This window comes from Panthera tigris, chromosome A1, assembly GCF_018350195.1.
Source record: "Panthera tigris isolate Pti1 chromosome A1, P.tigris_Pti1_mat1.1, whole genome shotgun sequence".
Taxonomy (NCBI): domain Eukaryota; kingdom Metazoa; phylum Chordata; class Mammalia; order Carnivora; family Felidae; genus Panthera; species Panthera tigris.
Window position 1 is genome coordinate 100476448 of NC_056660.1, and position 18622 is coordinate 100495069.

The window sequence follows — 18622 nt, forward strand, 5'->3', positions numbered from 1 at the left end:
CTTATATACATATGTATATAGAATATATATATACATATATGTGTATCTACATATATTTATAAAGAAGGTGGTTGCTGTAGGGATTACAAAATACATACTTAATGATTTATAGTCCAATTAGAGTTAATGTTATACTTATAAAAATAAAATGCAGATTCTTATGACCATTTACCTCCCTTTATATTAGTTTTCACATGTATTATGTCTCTATACATTAAAAACCTTACCAATGTTTTAAGTTTTGCTTTCATAGTCATACACATTTTAAATAACTGAAGAGAAGGAAAATGGTCTATTATATTTCTCTAGTTAGTTACTGCTTCTGTAATTCTTACTGTATTCTTGAAGTTCCAAATCTTTGTTATTCGTATCTGGTATCTTCTGGCTGAAGATTGTCTTTAAGGCCCTCCCCATTTTTTAGATCTATTTATTTCTTTTTTAAGAACTGGCCTGGTGATGGTAGATCCCTATAGTTTTCTTTCATTTGACAATATCTTTATTCCAACTTTGTTCCTGAAGAATATTTTTGCTGGATATGGAATTACGTTTACAATTCTTTTTTTTTTTTTTAATTTTTTTTTAACGTTTATTTATTATTGAGAGACAGAAGCAGAGCATGAGCATGGGAGGGGCTGAGAGATGGGGAGACCTAGGATCCGAAGTAGGCTCCGCGCTCTGAGCTGTCAGCATAGAGCTCAATGCGGGGCTCGAACTCACAAACCCAGAGATCACGACCTGAGCTGAAGTCGGACGCTTCACCGACTGAGCCACCCAGGCACCCCTGTTCCCCCCCCCGCCCCCCCGCCAGCGCTGTGAAGACACTGTGCCACTGTCATGGTTTTCTTGATGAGAAATATGAAGTCTTTGTATCCCTAAATGGAAATTTTTTCTTTAGCTGTTTCAAGTTGTTTTTTTGTGTTTTTTTGTTTGTTTTAAGTAGACTTTACACTCAGCACAGAGCCCAGTGCGGGGCTTGAACTCATGACCTGAAATGAAGACCTGAGCTCAGATCAAGAGTTGGACACCTAACCTAACCAGCTGAGCTACCCAGGCACCATTCAAGTTTTTTTATTTTTAATCTTTGGTTTTCAGCCACTTTTTATGATGTGGCTGGGTATGGTTTTCTCTGAAGCTGTCCTCTTAGAGTTAGCTTGTTCTCAAATCTGTAAATTTATGTCTTTGAACAAATTTGTGAAGCTTTCAGCCATCATTTCTTGAAATATTTTTGTGCACTTCTTTTTAGGATTTCAGTGACATGAGTGTTTGACTTTTTTTTAATTTTTTTTTTTCAACGTTTTTTATTTATTTTTGGGACAGAGAGAGAGGGAGACACAGAATCGGAAACAGGCTCCAGGCTCCGAGCCATCAGCCCAGAGCCTGACGCAGGGCTCGAACTCACAGACCGCGAGATCGTGACCTGGCTGAAGTCGGACGCTTAACCGACTGCACCACCCAGGCGCCCCAAGTGTTTGACTTTTTAATATTGTTTCACAGGTCCCTGAGGGTCTGCTTTCTTTTTTTCCCCATTTTTTCTCTTGTCTTTTATTCAGATTGGTTATTTTCTAATGATCTGTCTTCATGTTTACTGATTTTTTTCCTGTCAAGAACTGTATAAAGTCCGAAATTTTATCATCCTTGTAAGCTAACACATTAACTTGTTTTATGGTTGCTGGAAGAAGACTTGATGAAGTACCTTTTTTTTTTTTTTTTTTTTTTAGTGTTTTTAAAATTTATTTTTGAGAGAGAGAGAGAGAGAGTGGTACAGAGTGTGAGCAGGGGAGGGACAGAGGGAGACACAGAATCCAAAGCAGGTTCCAGGCTCTGAGCTGTCAGCAGAGCCTGATTCCTGGCTGGAACCTGTGAACTGCAAAATCATGACCTGAGCCAAAGTCAGAAGCAAGTCGGAGGCTCAATCCGACTGAGCCACCCAGGCGCCACCCCCTTGATTAAGCACTTTTACTCCAAGCATAGCAAGCAGCATGAGTATCATGTTTGTGACAATTTCCCTTGCCTTTCTCTTGACAGGGTGGCGTGATGGGGTGTGGGGGGGTGGGGTGGGGGGGGTGTGGGGGCGGGGTGGAGGTTGATACTGCACCTGCCTTTGATCTGTGTCACAGCTGAAGAACTTGAGATTAGAGAACCCAAATCATTTATAATAGGCAGTAAGTGTGCCTGTTCTTTGCTCTAGAGGGGACATTGTATTATACCAGACAGTAAATGAATCTAGTCTTTGGAAAAGACACTGATTACCTTTTTTTTTCCAAGGCTGTTTCCCAGAAACATTGCCATCTATTAGAGTTGTAGCTGCCTGCATTGTCACACTCTTTTGCTCAACTTGGGCCACCCTTGCAGAAAAGCAGTGAAAGAAAAGAGAGAAAATACTGATGAAGATTTCTGGGTCCCCTTTTCCCCGTTCAGCTGGTTACACAAGTAAACTTTTTTCTTGGGGGTTTTAGATGCCAGTGCTCTCAGCACTGCTGCTTTAATGCACTTAAGCAACTGGGTCTGGCCTCAGGTCAGGGCCAAGAGAGACAACGGGGTAGGGATCTGAAGAAAAGGAAAAGAATTTTGCACCTACATTCTCTTGATAGCAGGGGCCCTGGTGTTATAGTCAGAAAATAAGAGTTTTCTTGGCATCATTGCTGTTCACACTGCTAGTATGGTTCTGCAGTTGGAGCCATTCTCAGGAAAAGTTAAAAGAGAAAAGAAGCGGGGGGAACCCATAAAATTCACCCTCACATTTTTGTCTCTTTCCCCAGTCTACCTGCCATTAGTTACTTTAAGTCTTTGTGCATTGTACTCTATCCAGAGATTTTAGTGTTAATCAGTGGGAGAGAAAGGGGTCTAGGGGGCTTCTTTAATGTTACTTGGGATCTTAAACACTACTTTTTAATTGAAGAGATACTAGCAACAACCTTGGAACTTATTATAGAAATGTTCAGCACGCTACTAGGTGATGACGTAGGGAGAAAAAAATAAACATTTATGAAAAATATTGAGGTCTTTACAATTGCGTATCTTGGAGAACTAGTTCTCATCACCCAGAACATGTGGTCCAGGCAAAGAAATCATCAAAGTTCCATCAGGTCCTCATTCACTGGCCGCTGTCTCCATACTCCTGTTCATCCCATGGAGAGGCAGGGGCAAAAATAAGTCCTCTCTCAGCCTTTAGTGAGTGACAGCTCCAGTATAGTGTACAAGTTATATATAGGACCTTAGTGCTCATATCTTGCTCAATACAAGAATATCTTAGTTTTAATGAATATTGTCTGGAAGCTGAATCGTGTATAGGTGCCTACTTTTCTCATATAATGGCATACTATAAACATCTTTAGTGCCAGTGTGCTTCATTTTTTTAAATAGACTTTATTTGCTAAAACAGTTTTAAGTTCACAGCAAAATGGAGTGGAAGGTACAGAGGTTCCCCATATACTGCCCCTACACATGCATTATCCCTCATTGTCTGCATCCCCAACCACAGTGGTGAGGCATGGTATGTTTGTTAGAATAGCGGAGTCTGCATTGTGGCATGGTAATCACCTAAAGTTTATAGTTGATGGTGTTTTACATGTTGTGGGTTTAGACAAGTGTGTAATGACACGATATGTATCCACCCTAATAGTGTCGTGTAGTTTAACAGTCCACAAATCCTGTGTACTCTGCCTCTTCATCCTGCCTTCCCCTCCTAACCTCCTGTCTTTATAGTTTTGCATTTTCCAGAGTATTCCATAGTTGGGATGATAGGATATATAATCTTTTTAGACTGGATTCTTTCACTTAGTAATATGCGTTTAAGTTTTCTCTGTGTCTTTTCATGGCTAGATAGCTCATTTCCTTTTAGTGCTGAATAACATTCCATTGACTGGAAGGAAGCACCAGTTTACTTAACCCTTTAACCTCCTGAAGGACATCTTGATTGCTTCCAAATTTTGACAGTTATGAATGAAAGCTACTCTAAACATCATGTGCTGTGTTTTTTGTGGACATAAGTTTCCAGGTCCTCTGGATAAATACTAAAGAAAGCAATTGCTAGACTGTATGATAATATGTTTAGTTTTGTGAGAAACTGCCAAACTGTCTTCCAAAGTGGCTGGACCATTTTACAGTCCCACCAGCAGTGAGCGTGAGAGTTCCTGTTGCTCCACACCATTGCCAGTATTTGGTGTTGTCAGAGTTACAGATTTTTGACCAGTCTAGTAAGTGTTTACATATACCAGCATGAGGCATAGTGGTCTCTCATTGTTGTTTTAATTTGCATTTTCCTGATGATATGTGATTTGGGACATCTTTTCATATGCCTGTTTGTTAGATGCTTATTTGGTAAGGTGTCTGTTAAGGTTTTGTCCCATTTTTAAATTGGGTTGACCATTGTCTTATTGTTAAGTTTTCGTACTCCTTTGTGTATTTTGGATAGCAGTACTTTATCAGATATGTCTTTTGCAAATTTTTCTCCCAGTCTGTGGCTTGTTTTTTTATCCTCTTGACAGTATCTTGCAAAGGAAGTTTTAATTTAAGATTTTTTAGTGTTTATTTTTGGAGAGAGAGAGAGTGAGAGAGACAGAGCATGGGCGCACATGAACAGGGGAAGGACAGAGAGAGAGGGAGACACAGAATCCAAATCAGGCTCCAGGCTCCTAGCTTTCAGCACAGAGCCTGACTTGAACTCATGAACTTGAACAGAGCCTCATGAACTCATGAACCGTGAGGTCGTGACCTGAGCCAAAGTTGGTTGCTTAACCGACTGAGCCACCCAGGTGCCCCTAGTTTAATTTTTTAAAGTTTATTTATTTTGAGAGAGAGCATGAGCAGGGGAGAGGAGACAGAATCCCAAGCAGGCTTCGTGCTGTTAGCACAGAGCCTGACGGGGTGGGGGCTCAATCTCACGGGACAGTGAGATCGTGACCTCTCAACCTCTCAGTGGAAATGAAGTATCAGATGCTTAACTGACTGAGCCACCCAGGTGCCCTAAAGGAAGTTTTAACTTTAATGAAGTTTGTCTTATCCATTCTTTCTTCTGTAAATTTTATCTATGTATGTATTTATTTATATAGGCTTTATACCCAGTGCAGAGCCTAATGCAGGGCTTGAACTCAGGACCCTGAGATCAAAGCCTGAGTTGAGATCACTCAACCAACTGAGCCGCCTGTCTTATCAATTCTTTCTTTAATGGCATATGCCTTTAAAGGCTTATGCCTTTTGTTATTGTATCTAAAAACTCACTGCCAAATCCAAGATCGTCTAGATTTTCTCCTGTTACCTTCTAGGAATTTTATACTTTTGTGCTTTACAATTAGGTATATGACTCATTTTGAGTTGACTTTTGTGTAGGGTGTAAGGCCTATGTGTAGTTCATATTTTTACATATGAATGTTTAGTTATGCCAACGCTATATGTTGGGGAAACTTTTTTTTTTCTCTCTTGCATTACCTTTGTTCCTTTGTCAAAGATCAGTTGGCTGTATATATGTGGATCTATTTGGGGACTTTTCTGTTTCATCTCTTCTTTCATCAATATCTCATTGTGTTGAGTACAATAAGCTCAAAGTCAGGTAGGTAGCTTCAGTCCTCCAATTTTGTTCTTCTTCAGTATTTTTTTAGCTATTCTGGGTCTTTTGCCTCTCTATATAAGCTTTAGTATCATTTTACTGATAATCCACAAAGTAACCTGCTGGAAATTTGACTGGGATTGCATCAGATTTATATGTCAAGTTGGGAAGAACTGACATCTTGAAATTATTTAGTGTTCCTATTCATGAATATGGAATGTCTCCATTTATATAACTCTTCTTTGATTTCATTCATAATAGTTTTGGAGTTTTCCTCATACAGGTCTTGTACATATTTTATTAGATTTATACATAAGTTTTGGGTGGGTGCTAATGTAAATAGTATTGTTTTTATTTTATTTTTTTAATATTTATTTTGAGAGAAAGCATGTGTGTGAGTGGAGGAGGGGGAAGAGAGAGAATCCCAAGTGGACTGTGTACCGTCAGGGCAGAATCCAGTGTGGGGCTTGATCTCACATACCATGAGATCATGACCTGAGCTGAAACCAAGAGTCAGACACTTAACTAACTGAGCCACCCAGGCTTAGTAGTATTGTTCTTTTCCTTTTCCTTTTCCTTTTCCTTTCCCTTTCCCTTTCCCTTTCCCTTTCCCTTTCCCTTTCCCTTTCCCTTTCCCTTTCCCTTTCCCTTCCCTTCCTTTCCTTTCCTTTCCTTTCCTTTCCTTTCCTTTCTTTCCTTTTCTTTTTTTATGTTTTACTTATTTATTTTGAGAGAGAAAGAGAGCATATGAGCCCAATAGGAGCAGAGAGAGGAGAGAGAATCCTAAGTGGGCTCTGCACTATCAGCGCAGAGCCTGACATGGGGCTTAAACTCGTGAGAACTGTGAGATCATGACCTGAGCCGAAATCAAAAGACGCTTAACCGACTGAGCCACCCAGGCACCCCTCAGTAGTATTGTTCTTAACGTCAAATTCAGTTTGTTCATTGATGCTATTTAGGAAAGTGATTAAATTTTTTGTACTAACCTTGTATGCTGCAAGTTTGCTATAATTGCTTATTAGTTCTGGAAAGTTTTGTCTTTTGGATTTCCTATTTAGATGTTTATGTCATCTGTGAACAAAGACAATTTTATTTTTTCCTTATCAATTTGTATACCTTTCATTTCCTTTTCTTGTTTTATTGCATTAGCAGGGACTTAAAGTACAGTGTTGAAAAGCAGTGGTAAAAGGTGACATCCTTGTCTTAATACTGATCTTTGTGGGAAAGCTTTTAGTTTCCCACCATTAAGTTTGATGTAGGGGCTGCCTGGCTGGCTCAGTGAGTAGAGCATGTGACTCTTGTTCTTGGGATTGTGAGTTCAAGCCCCACGATGGGTGTGGATGTTACTTCAAAAAATTTTGATGTATGTTTTTAGTAGCTGTTCTTTCTCAACGTGAATAAGTTCCCTGTTGTTTTAGTTTGTTGTGGGTTTTTATCATGAATGGTTGTTGGAACTACTCTGCTACATTTTTATGTAGGTGTGATTTAAGCTATTTCAAAATGTTCAGTATTGTAGGTAATCTCATTGACAAACTTGTGGCCACTTCTGAGGCATATTTATAATTGTTTTCTTAGAATTCATTTAACAACAACAACAACAACAAAAAAGAACTCAGTTAACAGACAGTCATTGAGCACAGCCAGGAATTGAGTGAAAAAGTAGTAAACAAAAGAAGATAGTCATAATCTATAAACAGTTAATAATTATAATGTGGTAAGAGAAATTATGATAGGAGAAGTAGATATTCTGTAGGAGCATACAGGCCATTAACCTAATCAGACTTAGCTAGAGATGAGGTTGAGATTGCCAGGAACATCTTCCACAAGAAAAATGTATAAGCTTAGTTGTTTTTAAATTCCTTCAAGTAAAATTGGTAAGGTAAATGGAGGCCCACCTATGTGAGAGGTTGGGGCTGTAAGAATGAGTTCCTGAGGGAAAAGAGAGCCTCTCCTTTAAATTCAGTAAATAATTGAAACTGATTTTGAAAGCTGTAAAGAAATGTCCTTATGCCATAGGGGATAGTTTACTTAAAAATCTAATGAGAGGGGCACCTGAGTGGCTCATGTGACTGAGTGTCCAACTCTTGATTTTGGCTCAGGTCATGATCTCACTCTTTCAAGGGATCAAGGTCCGCATCAGGCTCTGCTGACAGGGTGTAGCCTCCTTGGGATCCAATCTCTCTCTCTCTCTCTCTCTCTCTCTCTCTCTCTCTCTCTCTCTCTCTTTCTCTCTCTTTCTCTCTCTTTCTCTCTCTTTCTCTCTCTTTCTCTCTCTATCCCTCCTGCTTGCTCTTTGTCTCAAAATAAAAAAATAAACATTTTTTAAAAAGAACTACAAGTCACTAAGAAAAACAGCAAAATGGGCAAAATACTTGGAGACTTCACAAAAGAGGATATTCAAATGGCCATTTAACATGTGAAAAATTGCTGAATGTCATTATTCCTCAGGAAAATGCAAATTCAAACCACAATAAGATACTCTTTATGTTGCCATAATAGTTAACATGGAAAATGATGGAATATATCAAAATGTTGAAAAGGATGTGGAGCAATTGATATTTTCATGTGTTGCTGGTGGGAGTGTAAATTGTGTAACCACTTTGGAAGATTATTTAATGATATCTTCTAAATCAGGACATTCACCTACCATGTGGTCTAACTATTCTACTCATACATACAAAGCAGAAATTCGATCCCGTGTTTGTTAAAACATACATACACTGGAGGTTTATACAGGATTATTGATGGTAGTACGAAAGTGAAGATTATCCACATGTCCCATCGGTAATAGAATGGATCAATCGAGGTATATTTACACAATGGAATATTTTGCAGCAGCAAGAATGAGTAATCTGTTACTTTGGAAGTATCTTGAATACATAACATTAAAAGAAAACAAAACACTAAAGAATATATTCTCTATGGTTCCAGTTTTATGAAGAACAGCAACAGTGGAAACTAATCCATGCTGGTTGAAGCTTGGGGGGTGGAGAGTAAAGAATGGGAGTAGAGCTTCTGGGGTTCTCTTTCTTGATCCTGTGCTGGTTACACAAGTGTGTTCGGTTTGTGAAAATATCTAGTGCACTTTTGACATACACACTTTTTATGTGATGATTTTAAAAAGGAGTATTGGTTTTAACTGTTAGGAAAAAGCTACAATAAAGCTAAAACCTTCACAGTCTAGATTCTATTTTGGTGGTCCTTGTACTTTAAGGTTAAGAAGTTCAAAAACAGTCCCTGTGCTCATTTGAGATGTAAATGTTTGGGAAGAGAGCTTATTTTTCGTTTGAAACCATAGAATTTTAGAATAATTTTACTCTTAATTCAACTAATACTAAACCTTTCTCTTGCGTTAAAGGAATGCTTTGAACTTTTTATTCATGCAACATGTTTTCAAGATCTGATTTTTGCTCTTATGTAATAATATTATATGTGACTGTAAAGTATTTTTTGTTAATTATAAGTCAACATGATAAATTAGTATCTCTAAAAGGATGATCAAAAAAGATTTTTTTAAAAATCTTAAATGAGTTTTTGTTAAGGAAAATGAATAAAAATGTGTTTTTGGTTCATTCTTACTCTCAGAGGAGGTAGTATAAATAGCTGTTCTTGTTCTTCACTTTTTATCAAGAGAATGTTCTATTTCTATAATGTATAGTCATAATTATAACAGCTAAACATGCTAATTCATTATCTATTGTTATTTTTTTAACAGTCAAGTCCATCATCTCCAGAACCAGCTAGTCTTCCTGCAGAAGATGTTAGTACAAACTCCAATGGTCGGAAGCCTGCAGAGGTTGTCCTAGATGATGACAGGGAAGATCTTTTTGCAGGTAATTATAAATATTTTTATTTTTTTAGTAACAGTCAATTGTAGCATATATCCTGTTACATGATACTCTTGTAACGCAAAACTGAGATTTCGTGTTAGGTATTAGTGGTAGCTCTTCTTGTTAACACCTTGGAAAGATGGGAAATTTCCAGTTAGTTCCAGTTGGATCGCTTTGTGAAAAATACAGACTGTTGAGAGAAGCAAATATGTGATCCTTTCTTGTTTGAAGCATTTGAAAGTAAATCACATATTATAATTTTATGTTTTGACTCAAAAAACTAATGATTGTGGCATTCATACTTTGACAAATAGCGGTAATTGTCGTCTTTATTACTTAGAGGTTAACACAAGTAAAATTAAACTCGATTTTAAAATTATTTCAAATATGTTTGTTTCAATAAAATACTTTAGTATTTGCCATAGTTCTGTTTTGATTCACTCGTGGATGAGTAAATTGTTGGTTGTGGTATTTATTTTTGATACAGGGGCAGGATTTGGTGTGGTCCTGCCTTTAAAATAATTGGATTCTTGGGGCACCTGGCTGGCTCAGTTGGAGCCATATGACTCTTTATCTTGGGGTTGGGTGTAGAAATGACTTAAAAATAAAATCTTAAAAAATTGGATTCTCTTCAAAACAGTTACCTGCTTTAACATTAAAACTTAGGCAAAAGTTAATGCTTGGATATTAAAAGGCAGAATCTGTTTAAGATTAATGACAAAAAAATTAAAGTAGTAGATCTTTAACAGCTTGATTTACCTGAACTGGTTTTCATTGAGTTAAAATTTAACAACATGTCCTCAGCTTTAACAGTAGTTGCATATTTGAGCCATTCTGTATTTGTTACATCAATGTCTTTGAAGATAAAATTTTACGTCTTGGAACACCTGGATGGCTCAGTTGGTTAACTGTACACATTCAGCTCAGGCTGTGATCTCGTGGTTTGTGAGTTTGAGCCAACTGGAGCCTGCTGTGGGTTCTATGTCTCCCTCTCTTTGACCCTCCCCTCCTTGCAAGTGCATGTGTGTTCTCTCTCTCTCTCTATCAAAAAAAATAATAATAAACATAAAAAAAACCACTTCTCCATCTCAAAGGTCCGTATACATTCCTTCTTGATTAGTTTTATGAAAAATTTTTACTACAGATGAATTCGTGTATTTTAACATGTCAGAAAATTTAAAATACCATACCAAATACCAATAATATTTCCCATTTATTTATTCACTTATTTAGTAGCTACCTAACAACTTACAGTAAAATGACAGTTAACCAAAGTCATAATATTTCTTTTTGTTTTCTTTTATGGACTTTTTCCCAGGCATCCTTTAAAGTTTTTTCATGGCATTTATGTTTTAAAATAAAAGACATGAGTCCTTTCTCTTCTAAGTGGGTACTAATTTAAAGTATGTATTCCTAGGGCGCCTGGGTGGCTCAGTCGGTTAAGCTCCCACCTTTGCCTCAGGTCATGATCTTGAGGTCTGTAAGTTCAAGCCCTGTGTCGGGCTCTGTGTTGACAGCTCAGAGCCTGGAACCTGCTTAGAGTTCTATGTCTCCCTCTCTCTGCCCCTCCCCTGCTCACACGCTGTCTCTCTCTCTGTCTTAAAAATAAAGAAACATTAAAAAACATTTAATAAAGGTTAAAAAAACTGGCACATCCCAAATATTTTTTAAAAATAAAAAAATAAAGTGTGTATTCCCCCAATAGAGGGTTTTACATGGAAGTTTTGGATTATCTGTTTTATAAAGGTCCCTTTCACCTTGAAGTCTCAAAACTCATACGTAAAGAATATGCTGAAAGTTCTAACGCCAGAGCTATGTGAGGGTTTTTTTGCCTTTTTTTTTTTTTTTTTTTTTACCAGTATCCACAACTGATCAGTTTCCAAATGAGGAGTATATGTTGATATTTGCCCACTTAGCTTAATTAGAAAAATCTTTTTTGTGCTCTGCTCTACCTAGCAATCTATACTAAATATTGTGATTCAGTGATGGTCAGTGTTAGTGTTTGTTTTAAAAAAAGAGAGGCGTCTGGGGGGCTCAGTCAGTTGAATGTTCAACTTTGGCTCAGATCCTGATCTCACAGTTATGGGTTTGAGCCCTGTTTCCACCTCTGCTCTGACAATACAGAGCCTGTCTCCCTGTATCGCTGCCCCTCCCTGACTGACTGACTCACTCACTCTATCTCTCTCTCTCTCTCTCAGAACATAAACACTTTGTTAAGAATTTTTTAAATGTTTTTTTAAATGTTTAAAAATGTTTATTTTTTTTAGAGACAGTGTGTGAGTAAGGGAGGGGCAGAGAGAGAGAGAGAGAGGGAGACATAGAATCCAAAGCAGGCTCTAGGCTCTGAGGTGTCAGCCCAGAGCCTGACGCGGGGCTCGAACTCACAAACCGTGAGATCATGATCTGAGCCAAAGTTGGACGCTTAACCATCTGAACCACCCAGGTGCCCCCGAACAAAAATACTTTTTATACTTAATCTTTTGTCTTAAACTCAGCTGTATTTCAAAATGACATCATTAGATGTTCTAATAATCTGATCTTTTTTTAAAAGTTTATTTATTTTGAGAGAGAGAAAGACAGCTCGAGGAGGGGAGAGGCAGAGAGAGAGAGAGAGAGAGAGAGAGAGAGAGAGAGAGGGAGGGAGGGAGGGAGGGAGGGAGAGAATCCCAAGCAGTCTCCACACCATCAGCGCAGAGCCCATTGTGGGGCTCCATCTCTCAAACCCTGAGATAATGACCAGAGCCGGAATCAAGAGTCTGGTGCTTAACCTACTGAGCCATCCAGACACTCCTAATCTGATCATTTTTATGTGAAAGGATTAATACTATCTATACACTTCCATCTTAATGCCTTTAAGCAGGTGTGGTTCTTGGAACCATAACAGAGAGGAGCCTGTGTTATCAGGGTGATGAAAACTATTGTTCATTACTAAAAGAACATGTACTTAGTTTATTTCCCCTACATCAGGGAGAGAATATAAATATTGCTTTAGTGATCTAGCCATTTTGATTTTAAAACCACGAAAAGATTAGATACTATTGGTACTCTGCTAAGATGTTTTGGGGAGCATTTCAGGTACTATTACGTCAGGGGTGGTACCAGAAAAAGGTTGTAAGTGTGATATGTTACTGTTGCTAGTTTACTTGGAGAGCATTCACCAAATGTGGTTGACTATAAGCCCCTCCACCATTTGTTACATCCTTCAGACTAAGCTTCACTGCACATACTTCAAGACATTGTCGTAGAGGAATAACTGAGGGTGAGCAAATTACCTGTGTTGAAATTGTGTTATACTTTTAAATCTTGTTTTTGCCAGGGTCATTAGCTTATTTCATTTATGACACCAATTGTAAGTTTAACGAGTATTCCTTTGTTTAAAAAATTCTCTGGTATCTATGATACGCATGAAATTACTTCTCTGACAAAGTATCTCTTCCAAGGAGAAGTTAATCTTTATGCTTAAAACCTGTGGGGCATCTCCACAGGTTTAAATTAAGTTCTGGTTTAAATTAAGTTATGTGAATTTGTTGTAGTAAAGTCATGAGAAGACTAAAGCAGACTGACTATATGGTAGTTAATGTGCTAAGTCTAATCTCTTTCTTTCTGTATCCATTTTCCTTCTCCGTATCAGCTATTTAAGTAGATCATAGTTAGCTTTTCTTATTTTGAGGTTACCTACTATTTATGAAACAGCTACTCAGAGTCCTTGCAAAGAACACAGAATCTGGTATCAGTGAAGTAAACTGTGATTGAAAAATTAAAGTTACTGTATCTGTCCTGATACATCAATAAAGTTTATATGCCTTTCCCTTTTTTTGTCTCTGGATTTGTTGTGCGTAGCAGTACCTCTTTCAGAGAATTTTAGATTTCTTTTTATTTATCTCTTTTGTTTGCTGCTTGCTGTTTGGCTTGTCTGTAGATTATGGATCTCACACCGCCTAGCTATGCTACACTGCTTTCTTACTTTCTTTTATTGCTCATTGGTTTCATTTCTTAGAAAATGAATAAATACTAGCAGTGTTAACAGCCTGAAGCCGCGTGTAAGCTTTTAGTCGTTCTATCAGGGTCATTTATTGTCTGTGTATTTTACATCTACAGTCTATCTTCCTTCCTCTGGTTAGTATGATTTTGGTTATTCTTTTTATTTTTAATTTAAAAATAATCAAGAGAGCTGAGTCAGTGAGGGTCTCATCAACATGAGAAAACCAGTAAGAGTAGATTGATAAAATGTTGACCTGTTTACCCTGTTCACATTTAAATGTAAATCTTAACATTATTTACCATATTTCAGGATCACTGACTGCCATTTCTACCTTCCCAAACTTCTGGGAATCTAAGAACCTCAGGTTAGAAACTGCTGGTCTGATTCTGTTCCCCTTACAGCCCTGCCTTCTCCTGTTATCAATTCTCTATAATCCATCCGAACTGTGGTTTTCATTATGGCCACTGAATGTAATTTTCATTTTTCTGGTTTTGCTTTTTCTTTATGCTATTGTTTCATTTTCCTAGAATTCTTCGCCCATTTTTTCTCTATGCATCCAGATCAGTTTCATAAAGTGCTGCTGATTTTCCCCACCCTAACGTGTTGTCTTATCTCAAATGGTAGTGTTTGTTCTGTAGTTCATATACCAGTTAAATGTCTTTCTTGTAACATTCTTTTTTATTGTTCTCTTGCCTATTATTTGTCTTTTATTATTATTTAACATTCCACATGCTTGTGTCTTGTTTTCCCAACTAGATTATAAACTCCCTGAGGGCAGGTATGATACTTTACATTTCTTTGTGTTTATCCATTGCATTTAGCACAGTGTTAACCTAGTTTGTAGACAGTCAGTTTATTGATTTGATTTGGTTTTAATTATGTTTAATTTTAGATTTTTTCAAGTGAATGAGCATTTTAAATTAAAACCTAAACAGCTGTTTGCTTTGTGTCATATTTGTGTATTCAACTAATATCCAGTAATATCCAGTAATCTTTAGCAGTTAATTGCTTTAGATCACTAACTTTGTGGATTTTCCATAACGGATTTTTAATCCCATTTGGGATATTTCTGGGCAGTCTGTTACCATAAAATTTTTGTTTGTAAAGTAATCATAATGTTAGTTTGAATAAAAGATTTTGAAAGGTAAGTTACCCCAAGTATAAGATGTATGATAAACCCAAACATAAATGAATGTGGAATTATCCACATCATTGCTTTCCTTCTAGCTTTATTCTTACCACTAGTTTAGATAATTAAGCTGACATACTTTAATTCTTCCTGAAATCAACACAGTCACTATTGGTTTTAAAGTTTTGATAAACATTTAAGGAATGATTCATTAAATTATAACAACCATTTTTAAATGCCATTATTTTGATATTTGTGTGTAGTATAAAACTATTTTTCATGACTCATTAACTGCAATGTAGACTGCAGGGGTTTGTTATCACTGTCCTTAAGTAACTTGTTTCATTTGTATCTAGAAGCCACAGAAGAAGTTTCTCTGGATAGTCCAGAAAGGGAACCTATCCTCTCCTCAGAGCCTTCTCCTGCAGTTACACCTGTGACCCCTACTACACTCATTGCTCCCAGAATGGAATCAAAGAGTATATCTGCTCCTGTGATCTTTGATAGATCCAGGGAGGAGGTATGGGAAAATGTTTCTATTCTAGACTGAAATGTAAATAGTAAGCTTTTTGTTCCCTGCCCAACATCACACTCTTGTGAGGCATCTCTAATCAAAGCCATTTCAACATTTGGGGAAAAACGTATTGGACTAAAGAAGTCAACTGATGTGGCTTCTAATCTTATCCTCATCACTTTTTAACCCAATGACTTGGGCACATTACTTTCCTTCTTAAGGATTTTGTCATTTGTGATCTCACGATGGTAATGTATGACTCAGGGTTTCTTTGTTGGTCAAATGAGAAAATGTTTGAAAGTGCTTTGAAAACTTTAATAAAGTGATATTTTGAGTAATTTTATTTGATGAATCCTGCAGTAAATGTTAGTGGTTATGTTGGCAGGGTGCAGAGTGGGTTGTGAGTGGAGAGGAAGCACAAGAGGGCCTGCAGGCGTGTAAGGGTGGTGTTTGTGGAAGTTTCTGAGCTATATTTTTAGGGTTTCTGATTTATATACTTGACCTTACAATTCAAATAAGGTTTAGTTTTTTTAAAATCTGTACAAGAAGACAACTTTGGGGGAAAAAAGGGTTATGGTGAGAAAAACTAACTTAGATAATTTTAGGCTATTAATATTACTCTAAAATATTTGCAAGATTTAACAAATTTCTGTGCTTTCTTCTTGAGAATAACCAGACTTGCCTGCAGAGCTGCTCCTAGACTGCTTATTTACAACGGCATTAAAAAGTGCTTCCCTGCAGTCTCATACGGTTACCATTTTTCCCACTTACTGCTTTATAGTCCTTTCGTTGTCTTCAGGAAGAATGTGTGTTTACTGGGTTATTAGACAAATCATGGTGCTGAAGATTCTAGTGTAATTATTTCTACTGATAGGTAGTGTGCTACGGGCAAAAGTAATGGCTACTTCCTCCTGGTCATTAAAGACTAGAGACAACTTCAGAAAGTGCTAGTATTAAAAATCATTAAGGTGTTAGTTTAATAATCTGAATCTCAAGATTCTGTATATAGAACAAAGAAAAATCAACAGTACTCTTCCAGAAGACTAAATCTGCAGAGATGTGAGAACACAGGCTTTCTGTAACTTCTCCAGATGATCCTTTTCCTAGTTTCTGTACGTGTGTGTGTTGTGAATGTGTGCACATGTGTGTATGTTTTTTTTTTTAATATTGTCAGGAAATATGAAAGCTTTTGTTTTTCAGAAATGGAATGCTGAGTGGCTTTTTAAATTGTTTTGACACTGACCCTAATAAAAGATCGTGAAAATTAAAGTTATTAGTGTTAAAACAGTAATCTAAATTGGAATCTTTAACATCAAAAAAGTTATCTTTTCTAGATTGAAGAAGAAGCAAATGGAGATGTTTTTGACATAGAAATTGGTGTATCAGATCCAGAGAAAGTCGGTGAGTCAATATTTAGTACACTTTAATTTCGTTCTTTTTGGTAAGTACCTTGGTTGTTAGTATGCTGTTTTTCTTAAGTGCAATGTTAACAGTATTAAAATGGTACTTTCATTTTTAAGCTTCTGGGGCTTTTTACTCTAAATTTTACTTTTTTACTCATTTTACTTTTTTCAGCTTTATTAAATTATAACTAACAAATGATTGTATATATTTAAGGTATACAGGATGCTGATTTAATATATGTACACATTTAATATATGTATACAATAATACATTACCACAATCAAGTCAGTCAACGTATTATTTCACATAGTTACCTTTGTGTGTGTGTTAAGCTTATTATTTTTAATAGTATTGTTTGACTTTTCTTGTAGGTGATGGCATGAATGCTTACATGGCATATAGAGTAACAACAAAGGTAAGCCTTTGCTCCTTCAGAGAAGTAGTAAGCCCTCACCATGTGTAGTGTGAGATTACAACATCCTGTCTTCACACAGGTTACCATCCAGTGAAGATTTCACATAAGTAGTTACATGAGTTATGGTTTGTTAAGTACAGTATTCTGCAAAGTAGAGGTAAAGTATTTTGCATTTTGTATGTAGGGAGGAACCTAATCTAGACAAAGATAGGGGAGCATGATGGGCGAGAGAGGTTCTTGGAGAAAGGAGAAGAATGCTTGCTCCAGGCAAAGCGATTTGCTTTTATAAAGGCCAGACCTCCAGAAAACAGTGTGCTTTCTGGGATCTGCAAGACATGGTACCTGATTGAACTGTTCGGCAGTAGCCTCCCTATATTACCAGCAGCCACCTGAAGGAACTTGGGTCCATCCTGAGTATAATGGAGAGCAACTGAAGAGATTCAAGCAAGAGTGTGGCACAATTAGATTTTTCCTTTAGAAAGATCTCTCCGATTCCTAATTTGGGAGGGCAAAGTATAGGTCAAGATTTCCAGTTAATTCCATTGTCATTTCTAAAGGATTGTAGACCTTCGGATCTTAAAAGAGACAAAGAGGATCTGCAGCATTCCTAGCTGTGAGAAGTAATATTTTATACTAAAGAGTAGATTCTGGAGATGAACAAAATAATGGCTTCCTGAGTTGTGTAGGCAGTAGAATCAGTAGAGCTTGGATGTGCAGAGTGAAAGATGCCTAAGTTACCGACTAGAGGATCTCTGTGGTTGTGTCAGAGTGATCTCAGAGAACAGGCAACACAGAGGGAGCAACACAGTTTTTGGATGGGGGTAAATAATTTGTTAATTCATTGAACAGATATTTATTAAACACTTAATTGTGGGGTCTGGCTCGTTTCCAAGCACAAGAGTTTATAATAGGAAACAGTACAGACACGTGCCCTTCCCACATGGAGATTATGTTCCAGCAGGAGATGTGGTGAACTTGAGGTGGCAGTAAGATTTAAGTGGAAGTGTCCCTTGGGCATTTTGATATATTGGACTGAAGCTCAGAGGAGATCTGGGCCAGAGGTAAAGATTTAAGAGTCATTGACATAAATGTAATTAGAGTTGATGAGATGAGTCAAGGATAGAATAAAGCAAACATTTTGTCCTTTTAAGTCTCTGTAAAAACAAAACAAAACAAAACAAAACACAATGTATAATAACGTAGGAGTTTTTTGGGGTTTTTTTTTTTGGTTAGAAATGTGTATTCCACATTAGTTAGCTACCCTGTGGTCTTTTGCAAAGTAAAACGTGTGTGTAGGTATACGTATGTTCACGGGTTTATGTGATGCTAACTTCTGAAGAATTGCTTAGTATTCAAAATTTAAAATGCCTCTTCTTCACTTGTAGACTTCTCTTTCCATGTTCAGTAAGAGTGAATTTTCAGTTAAAAGAAGATTCAGTGACTTTCTCGGTTTGCATAGCAAATTAGCAAGCAAGTATTTACATGTTGGTTATATTGTGCCACCAGCTCCAGAAAAGAGTATAGTAGGTAAGTATGAATTAAAAAAAAAAAAGTTACTGCTACTAGTTCAGTTTTAAACTACATAGATTATTAGGCTACCATGATCATTTATTATCAGGATAAATTATAGTGTCTGGCAATACTGAATTTAATAAACATTCCATTTATGATAATCATTCATCAATTAAGAATGTATAAGCTCATACTTTTATTTTCTAACCTCTTAGGATTTTTATTTATATAGGATCAATTTAGGATTTGATTTATATAACGATGTTAAATGTTGGGTCTGAATTTGCCAAG

At 36.9% G+C, this 18622-nt stretch overlaps 1 protein-coding gene across 1 annotated transcript in view; it reads left to right on the top strand.

Moving 5' to 3' along the window:
- Window positions 1-18622, top strand: part of SNX2 (sorting nexin 2) — a 56051-nt gene that overhangs the window by 11167 nt on the left and 26262 nt on the right. Inside the window, exons 2-6 of the mRNA XM_007086874.3 lie at window positions 9261-9378; window positions 14843-15006; window positions 16335-16401; window positions 16776-16819; window positions 18205-18346. Of these exons, the coding sequence (XP_007086936.2) occupies window positions 9261-9378; window positions 14843-15006; window positions 16335-16401; window positions 16776-16819; window positions 18205-18346 (535 nt within the window). The remainder of the gene's footprint in view (window positions 1-9260; window positions 9379-14842; window positions 15007-16334; window positions 16402-16775; window positions 16820-18204; window positions 18347-18622) is intronic.